This window comes from Rhinatrema bivittatum, unplaced genomic scaffold (assembly GCF_901001135.1).
Source record: "Rhinatrema bivittatum unplaced genomic scaffold, aRhiBiv1.1, whole genome shotgun sequence".
NCBI lineage: Eukaryota > Metazoa > Chordata > Amphibia > Gymnophiona > Rhinatrematidae > Rhinatrema > Rhinatrema bivittatum.
Genome location: NW_021820378.1, coordinates 574,754 through 584,786, shown reverse-complemented (window position 1 = coordinate 584,786; position 10,033 = coordinate 574,754). Strand labels below are relative to the sequence as shown.

General features: G+C 49.5%; 1 protein-coding gene across 1 annotated transcript in view; it reads right to left on the bottom strand.

Annotated features, from left to right (window-relative positions):
* Positions 1-698: 698 nt before the first annotated feature.
* Positions 699-10,033, bottom strand: part of LOC115081577 (zinc finger protein 850-like) — a 121,830-nt gene continuing 112,495 nt past the window's right edge. The window contains 2 exon segments of the mRNA XM_029586003.1: positions 699-1,505; positions 1,659-2,241. Of these exon segments, the coding sequence (XP_029441863.1) occupies positions 983-1,505; positions 1,659-2,241 (1,106 nt within the window). The 3' untranslated portion in view covers positions 699-982.

Sequence of the window (10,033 nt, the reverse complement as noted above, 5' to 3'; positions counted from 1 at the left end):
GCTTCCCCGTTCAACCCGGGCGGTGTCTGGCTGCGGGGAGAGGGCAAATACCTTCACTGCCGCGCTCGAGGGTGCACCTGCTGCCTCTCAGTCGCGCCCGAGGTTCTGCTAATTCTTTGCAATGGAAAAAGTTTGTCGTCTTTGGATCATTAAAACTTTTCAAGTATCTGAAAGTTTGAATCATATCACCCCTGCTCCTCCTTTCCTGCAGGGTGTACATATTTAGATTCTTTAATCTCTCCTCATAAGTCATTCGATGAAGACCCTCCACATTTTGGTCGCCCTTCTCTGAACCGCCTCCATCCTGTCTTTGTCCCTTCGGAGAAACGGTCTCTAGAACTGAACACAGTACTCCAGGTGAGGCCTCACAAGGACCTGTATAAGGGGATTATCACTTCCCTTTTCTTACTCGATATTCCTCTCTCTATGCATCAGGGGATGTGATTGCTGATCAAGCCACCTTCAGTCATGGCAGCATCCAAAGCCTCTGCTTGAACTACAGTGCAGCGGTCAAACACTACCTGCAAGCCAGCACACAGGGAATGAGCTCTCTGGGGAAAACTGTTACAGGGCAAAAAAAATCAACTACAAATCATGCAAAACACCCATGTTGCCAAAATCGCTACTTAGCTGAATAACTTTTCCAGCTAAGTAGCACTCCTCTGATCCACCCACTGCCCACCCACACCTTTCTCAGCCTTTGAACATAACTGGATATTCAGCAGCAGTAAGATAGAAGGATAAGTCCTACTTATCCAGCTTTCTGGCATCTGAATATCAACCTCCCTGATTCTTATAGCTTACTTGATGGAAATGGAGAAGTTTTATTGTTCTTGCATCTGGCATTTTAATATCTTTATTAGGCCACTCTTCTATTCCAAAACTATATGAAAGCATGTGAACTGAATTTAACTCCTATGCAACTTTTCTGGTGGCTTACAAGGTCTTTCTTTCTACTGAAGTTTTTACCAGACACAGTACATTAACTTGGTTTTCCTCCAGTATGAATTTTCTGATGTTGCATGAGATGGGTCTTCTGACGAAAGCATTTACCACATTCAGTACATTTAAATGGTTTTTCTCCGGTATGGATTTTCTGATGCTGTCTGAGACATGACTTGTAACCGAAGCTTTTACCACAATCAGTACATTTAAATGGTTTTTCTCCAGTATGGATTCTCTGATGCTGTCTGAGACATGCCTTGTCACTGAAGCTTTTACCACATTCAGTACATTTAAATTGTTTTTTTCCAGTATGAATTTTCTGATGTTGCTTGAGATTGGTCTTCCGACTAAAGCTTTTACCACATTCAGTACATTTAAATGGTTTTTCTCCAGTATGAATTCTCTGATGCAATATTAAATGTGCTTTTTTAGAGAAGCTTTTACCACAATCAGTACATTTAAATTGTTTTTCTCCAGTATGAATTTTCTGATGTTGCATGAGATTGGTCTTCTGACGAAAGCATTTACCACATTCAGTACATTTAAATGGTTTTTTCCCCAGTATGGATTTTCTGATGCTGTCTGAGATATGCCTTGTCACGTAAACTTGTACCACATTCAGTACACTTAAATCGTTTTTCTCCAGCATGGATTTTCTGATGGCGTCTGAGATATGCCTTGTCATTGAAGCTTTTACCACATTCAGTACATTTGTATGGATTTTCTGATGCTGTCTGAGATATGCCTTGTCACGTAAACTTGTACCACATTCAGTACACTTAAATCGTTTTTCTCCAGCATGGATTTTCTGATGGCGTCTGAGATATGCCTTGTCACTGAAGCTTTTACCACAATTAGTACATTTAAATGGTTTTTCTCCAGTATGGATTCTATGATGCTGCCTGAGACATGCCTTGTCACTGAAGCTTTTACCACATTCAGTACATTTAAATGGTTTTTTTCCAGTATGGACTCTCTGATGCGATGTAAGAGATGCCTTCCGAGAGAAGCTTTTCCCACATTCAGTACATTTAAATGGTTTTTCTCCAGTATGAATTCTCTGATGCAATATTAAATGCGCTTTCCGAGAGAAGCTTTTACCACATTCAGTACATTTAAATGGTTTTTCTCCAGTATGAATTTTCTGATGTTGCATGAGATTGGTCTTCCGACGAAAGCATTTACCACATTCAGTACATTTAAATTGTTTTTCCCGAGTATGGATTTTCTGATGCTGTCTGAGATATGCCTTGTCATTGAAGCTTTTACCACATTCAGTACATTTAAATGGTTTTTCTAATAAAGAGAAATCAGAACTGTACGATTCCCCATCTTGAGGGCAATGAGAGGGTCTCTTACCTGTGTGCATTCTTTGGTGTATTACTAAGGATTCCCTGCAAGAAAAGGTTTTCTTGCATTTAATACAAGTAAAAGTGCTCCCTTCAGTGTGGATTCTCTGGTGTAATTTCAGGGTTAACTTCTGGTTGCATGGAAAAGGTCTCTCTCCTGTGTGACTTCTCTGGTGCAAGACAAAATGACATTTTCTATTAAAGTTTTTCCCACAGGTGTCACAGTGAAAGGATTTCTTCCCTTCCTCCTCTTTCTGCTGGAAGTCAGAAGTCATTTGATCACTGTTATTACTTTGGAAGGGATTCTCTCTTCTCAGATGTCTCTGGTGCTCAGGGATGTCACAAGGAGTGACTCCATCCGGTGACTCTCCTGCAGAGACTTGCTCCTTCTTCTCTGATTCATGCTGTCTTTGGCTAATGTCTCCCCCCTCAGTACTCTGGGCAAAATTCTCACAGACATTTCCTGATTGTCTTGGTGTAAGTGCCAATACTATAGGGTGTTCTTCTCGATTCTCCTCCCTCTTCTCTTTCTGTATGACCTCATTGTCTGCTGGATATAAAAAGAAGGAATTAATCATGTGTAAGAGACAATGGCATGGAACGCTACCAATAACCTGAGATGAGATGTTTAGAAGGATCACATAATGAATGCATGGGATCTCTCGATATTAAAGAATTCTGTGACTTAGCAGAAGCTTTATGTGATGCCTATGAAAACCTCTCTATGATCTCTCTATAGAAATATTCAGAGAAGTTAAGAAAATCAGTGGGTTCTCTTTACCATACTGTGTAGGATACAGAAATAAAGCTGATGCAATAAGGAACTTTGGAGATTATACAGGTCCCTCCTTTAGGATTCCTATAGGTCTGGTTCCTCAGGGCTTATCTACTATTTATTTAATAACATTTATAATCTGCTTATAGCGGATCTGCCAAACGAAATATTATAATAACAAATTAAAATAATAATAATCATGGACCATTAAACTTCAGAGATCTAAAAACAAGAGTTAATATTTAGAATTTAATCCACTGCTGGAGCAGCAACCAAAGTAATTCACGCAGCAGCAGAGTCACATGAGGAAGTGGAGGGAATGATTAAAGTAGACCGGTTGCCCATGAGAAGGAGAATGCATCTCTGGGCTGAGAGTGTTTGCTGCGAATGAGGGAGCAGTACTTGTCCACTGTGTGGTTCTGAGGGGACGCAAAGAGGTCTGTCTGAGGATATCCCCAGTGTCTGAAGATGGAGTTTGCTAGCGAGAGGTTGAGAGACCACTCGTGTGGTTGGAAGACACGACTAAAGCTTGTCTGCTAGTACATTGTCCACTCCTGGCAAGTAGGTGGCCCTGAGGTACATCGAGTGGGAGAGAGCTTCCGCCCATATCTGCGCAGCTTCCTGACACAGAAGGAAGGAGCCTGTGCCTCCCTGCTTGTTGATGTACTACATGGCCACCTGGTTGTCCGTCTGAATCAGGATGACTTGATTTGAGAGGCGATCCTGGAATGCCCTGAGAGGGTATCTTATTGCTCGAAGCGCCAGGAAATTTATTTGGTGTTTAGCTTCTTCTAGAGACCAAGACCCTTGTGTCTGTAGATTGGCCACGTGGGCTCCCCACCCGAGGTTGGAAGCGTCGGTAGTGAGAATGACTTGAGGATTTGGAATTGAAAGGGCAGTCCTTGGAGGAGATTGTTCTGATTTTTCCACCATGCGAGAGACAAGACGGAGTGAGTCGGTGACATAGACAATGGTTGACAGAGGCTGAGTGGCCTGTATCCATTGTGACCTGAGAGTCCAGTGCATGAGTCCTCATGGCAAGCGGGCCATTGGTGTGACATGGACTGAGGACGCCATGTGTCCCAGAAGGACGAGGAACTGGCGAGCTGTCGCAGCATGCTGAGACTGTAACTGGTGAGCGAAAGACACGAGAGTTTGTGTTCGTTGCTGAGGAAGAAAAGCTTTTGTTCGCAAAGTGTCCAAGTCTGCTCCAATGAACGACAAGGTTTGAGATGGGACTAATGGAGAGATTACTTACCTGATAATCTCGTTTTCCTTAGTGTAGACAGATGGACTCAGAACAAGTGGGTATAGTGTGCTCGTGCTAGCAGTTGGAGACGGATCTGACGTCAGCACATGATACATATACCCCTGCAGGAAGTGCAGACGCTCAGTAATCTTCCTTGCAAAAGCTTTCTTGGATATATGTGTGACTGACCTATTGATCAACTCAAAATGATTGACCTGACCGATTGACAGTAGCTGGAGACCGCCAGTGTTCTCAACCAGAAGGCGTCGACACCCGGCAGGGTGGATGCCCTATGTAAGAAAACATGGCTTACCTTGAATCGGTGAAACCTCATGTATATCGGCAGCCGGGCAGGATGCTGAGTCCATCTGTCTACACTAAGGAAAACAAGATTATCAGGTAAGTAATCTCTCCATTTCCTAGCGTGTAGCCAGATGGACTCAGAATAGGTGGGATGTACAAAAGCTACTCCCTGACTGGGAGGGAGGCTGCCCGAGGTCCGTTTAGGACTGCCCTTGCGAATGCTGAGTCCTCCCTGGCCTGGACGTCCAGACAGTAAAATCTGGAGAAGGTATGAATGGAGGACCACGTTGCTGCCCGACATATCTCGGCGGGTGACAGCAGTCTAGTTTCTGCCCAGGAGGCCGCTTGTGCTCTGGTAGAGTGGGCCTTGACCCGTAGAGGTGGTGGTTTTCCCACTTCTACGTAGGCCGCCGTTATAACTTCTTTGATCCAGCGGACAATAGTCGCCCGTGAGGCTGCTTCTCCTTGTCTATTCCCACTGTGCAGGACGAACAGGTGGTCCGTCTTTCGTACTGCTTCCGACATTTTCAGGTATCTGGACAGTATCCTGCCGATGTCGAGATGATGCAGTACTCGACGTTTTCTGACTTTTCCAACCCTTCCGTAGTTGGTAAGGATATGGATTGGTTGAGGTGAAAGTGTGAGGTTACTTTGGGTAAGAAGGAGGGAACCGTGCGAAGATGGATAGTCCCTGGGGTGATCCTGAGAAATGGATCCCGGCAGGACAGCATCTGTAGCTCTGAGATGCGGCATGCTGAACATACCGCTAGTAAGAACACCATCTTCAAGGTTAATAAACGGAGAGACAGGCCCCTGAGGGGTCTGAAGGCGGATCCTGCTAAGAATTCCAACACTAGGTTGAGGTTCCACAGGGGCACCGGCCACCTTAGTGGCGGTCGAATGTGTTTGACTCCTTTCAGGAAACGTGAAACGTCTGGGTGCGTGGCAATGCTGTTGCCGTCACTCCAGGGGCCGTAGCAGGATAACGCTGCTACCTGGACCTTGATGGAATTGAGGGACAAACCCTTCTGAAGTCCATCTTGCAGGAAATCCAAAATGAATGGGATTTTTGCTGCATGTGGATTGGTGCTGCGAGTTTCGCACCAAGCTTCAAATACTCTCCAGATCCTTATATATGTCAGTGATGTGGAGAACTTGCGTGCTCGGAGGAGTGTATCTATTACCACCCCTGAATATCCTCTTTTCTTCAGTCGAGCCCTCTCAATGGGCAGCCCGTAAGAGAGAATTGAGCTGGATCCTCGTGGAGGATGGGACCTTGTCGTAGCAGGTCCTGATGAGGGGGCAGGGGTAGAGGCTCCCCTGCCAGTAGTCTTCTCATGTCCGCGTACCAGGGTCTTCTTGGCCAGTCCGGGGCCACTAGAAGAACTAGGCCTCTGTGCCGCTGAATCTTGTGTAGAATGGCTCCCAGCAGGGGCCATGGAGGAAAGGCATACAGCAGGATCCCCTAAGGCCATGGCTGAACCAGGGCGTCGATCCCGTGGGATAACGGATCTCGTCTGCGACTGAAGTATCTGGGTACTTGAGCGTTGGACCTGTCCGCTAGTAGGTTCATGCCTGGGATCCCCCACCGGTCCACAATCATCTGGAAGGCTGTGGGGGACAGCTGCCATTCCCCCGGATTTAGGCTTTCTCTGCTGAGGAAGTCTGCCGTGGTGTTGTCCTTCCCGGCAATATGGACGGCGGAGATGTCCCGGAGATTGCTTCCGCCCAGGCCATCAGGGGGGCTATTTCTAAGGAAACCTGTTGGCTTCTGGTTTCGCCCTGTCGGTTGATGTATGCCACCGTGGTGGCGTTGTCCGACATCACTCTGACTGCTCTGTTTCGAAGCCTGTGGGCAAATCGCAGGCAAGCTAACCTGACCGCCCGTGCCTCTAGTCGGTTGATGTTCCACCCCGACTCTCTGTTCCACCGCCCTTGGATGGTGAGCTCTTCGCAGTGCGCTCCCCATCTGCTCAGACTGGCATCCGTAGTGAGCAGGGTCCATGTTGGGGGGGACATTTTTGACCCCCGGCTTGTGTGGCCAGGCTGCAACCACCACCGTAGCTGGTTCCGAACCCTGGCCGGTAGAGGTAGATGTACGGTGTAATTCTGTAATCGTGGGCTGCACCGAGAGAGGAGGGAGCGTTGTAACGGCCTCATATGTGCCCGTGCCCATGGGACTACTTCCAGAGTGGATGCCATTAGGCCGAGGACCTGTAGATAATCCCACGCTGTGGGCCGGGTGGCACTCAGCAGGGTCCGTAGACGATTCCGGAGTTTTGATCTCCTCTTGGAGGTCAGGCTGACTTTGTCTGCCTGGGTGTCGAATCGGACCCCCAGGTATTCCAGCGACTGGGAAGGCTGTAGGGAACTTTTGTTTGTATTGACTACCCATCCTAGGCTTTCCAGAAGGGATACGACTCTGTTGGTTGCCTGATGGCTCTCCTCCGGTGACTTTGCCCTGATCAGCCAATCGTCCAGGTAGGGATGGACGAGGATTCCTTCCTTCCGGAGTGACGCCGCCACCACAACTATTACTTTGGTGAAGGTCCGTGGCGCAATGACTAACCCGAAGGGTAAAGCCCGGAACTGGAAGTGCTGCTGCAGGATTTTGAAGCGCAAGTAGCGCTGATGATCCCGATGAATTGGGATATGCAGGTAGGCCTCTGACAGGTCCAGGGACGTGAGAAACTCCCCTGGCTGTACTGCATTTCTGACTGACCGCAGAGTTTCCATGCGAAATCTCGGGACCCTTAAGTATCGGTTGACTGACTTGAGGTTCAGGACGGGCCTGAAAGTGCCCTCTTTCTTGGGTACAATGAAATAAATGGAGTAATGCCCGGAATTTATCTCCCATGCAGGCACTGGGATTATGGCTTTTAAAGCCAGAAGCCTCAACAAGGTAGCTTCCAGTGCCGCCCTCTTGGGGGGTGGACATGGAGATTCCACAAACTTGTCCGGAGGGATGCGAAGGAAATCCAGGTAATACCCTGCTCGGATGATGGCGAGGACCCACTGGTCCGAAGTAATCTCGACCCATCTGCGGTAGAATAGGATTAGCCTGCCCTCTATGGCTTCTTCCCCCGGATGGGTCGGCTGATTCTCATTATGGGGTACGGCCGGAGCCCGAACCCAAGCCGGCTCCCCTCTTGTTATGCCTGGTCCGAAAGGACTGGTTCCTGGCCTGAGAACGAGGTGCTTGGTAGCTATTCCTGTAGGGATTGAAGTGTTGAGAGCTTCTACCGCTGGATGGCCTAGGAAAAGGGCGCTGACTTCTCCTCAACTTGTCTTCTGGTAGACGGGGTAATGGAGAGGCGCCCCATTTGTTAGCCAGCTTCTCGAGGTCACTGCCGAACAGGAGGGATCCCTTAAAGGGCATTCTTGTCAGGCGTGTCTTGTAGGAAGAGTCGGCTGACCAATTTCGTAGCCAGAGCTGTCTCCTGGCTGCCACTGAGGATGACACTCCCTTGGCTGCCGTACGGACTAGGTCGGAAGTAGCGTCAGTGAGAAACGAGAGAGCTGATTCCATATCTTCTCCCGGGGTGTTGTTCCTGGCTTGTGATAAACAGGAACGCGTCACCACTGTGCAGCAGGTCGCAATTCGTAGGGACATGGCTGCTACCTCAAAGGCTTGTTTCAGAATGGCGTCCAAGCGCCAGTCATGTGTGTCCTTGAGGGCTGCTCCTCCCTCCACTGGAATGGTGGTGCGCTTCACAATTGCGCAAACTATGGCGTCTACCTTGGGGCACGCCAGCAGCTCCTTGGTTGCCGAGTCCAGGGGGTACATACCAGACAAGGCCCGACCCCCTTTGAATGAAGCCTCTGGCGCATTCCACTCCAGGTCGATTAACTGTTGTGCTGCTTGTAGGAGGGGAAAATGGTGGGCTGTTTGACGAAGGCCCTCTAGCAGGGGGTTCATTCTAGGTTCCCCTGGGGTGTTATGGCCTGGGATAGCCAACTCAGACAGGCATTGAGAGATCAGGTCCGGGAGATCCTCCTTAGGAAAGAAGCGTCTCATGGTCCGATACGGCTCTATTCCTGAGGGAAGTTCTCCCTCCTCTGGGAGCTCGCCTTCTTCCTCAGAGTAATCTGAATCCCCATAAGTGGGGCTTCCAGGTGGAGGGTGTCGATGCCTAGATCTAGAGGGTCCAGGGGCAGGGTCATCTGGAGCGTATGGGTCCGTTCGGGGATCAGACTGCATCTGGACAAAGGCGTGAATCCCTTTCAACAATACCACCCAGGAGAGCGAAGCAGGTTCTAGCCTTAGGGGCACCACGTCTCTCAGGTTCCCCGGCTGCTCAGCTTGGCCTGCCGGGTCCGGGGTGTTCCCTGAGGAACTGGCAATTAATCTGGGCTGAGACCAGCCCTGGCCCGGAACTCCCAGGGCCTCTTCACATTGGGCGCATAGGGAATCCGCTTCCTCGCTCTGTGTAGCTCTAAGGTGGCATGCTGAGCAGAGGCCTAGAGTTTTAATGCCGGATTCTGGAGGTGCCGCCTCTGAGGACGCATGGGCTCTCATAAGCTCCATCGCGTCTGTTAACTCTATGCGCCGATACTATGCGCTATGCCGTATGCGCGAGGTGCTTGAATATATGCGCCTATTAAGTGTGCCTATTAATGTGCGCTTAACAATGTGCGCTTATCAATGTGCGTCTATCACTGTACGCCTGTCTTACACTGTGCGCCTATCCATGTGCGCCTATCAGTGTGCATCTTACCACTGTACGCTTATCAGTGTGTGCCTATCAGTGTGCGCTCGGTACCTGAACAATGCAGACAAAATGGCGACCTCCTCGGCGGGCCTCCCGTAGGCAGACCCCGCCAATCCTTGCTCTTTGGAGACCAGCAAAAGTAAAAGATGTACGCCTTACCTGATCTTCGGCGCTTCCCGGCTGCAACCCGGGCGGTCTCCGGATGCGGGGGGAGAGGGTGATTACCGTCACTGCCGCGCTCGAGGAAGTGCACCCGCTGCCTCTAGGCCGCGCCCGAACTTGTCTCGCTCGGGGGCCAAGTCCTCACTGCGAATGGATCGGGACCGAGGCGCCTCTCAGCCGCGCCCTAGCCCTTCTCACTCGGGGGCTAGATCCCTGCCGCGATTCGGCCACCGGACCGAGGCTCTTACCTCTGAGGGACCACGGAAATCACCTCGGGAAACTCAACTGGGGGAGGGACCCGAGGGTATCACCGCAGGAGTGCGGGGCTCGTCTTCAGGTAGGATTCTTCTATGACATTTAGTCGTTAGAATTTGGAAGCACGCTCAGCGAGCGTGAGGTAGCTCCAAACTGCTTTGGAGACGGAAATTACTGAGCGTCTGCACTTCCTGCAGGGGTATATGTACCATGTGCTGACGTCAGATCCGTCTCCAACTGCTAGCACGAGCACACTATACCCACTTGTTCTGAGTCCATCTGG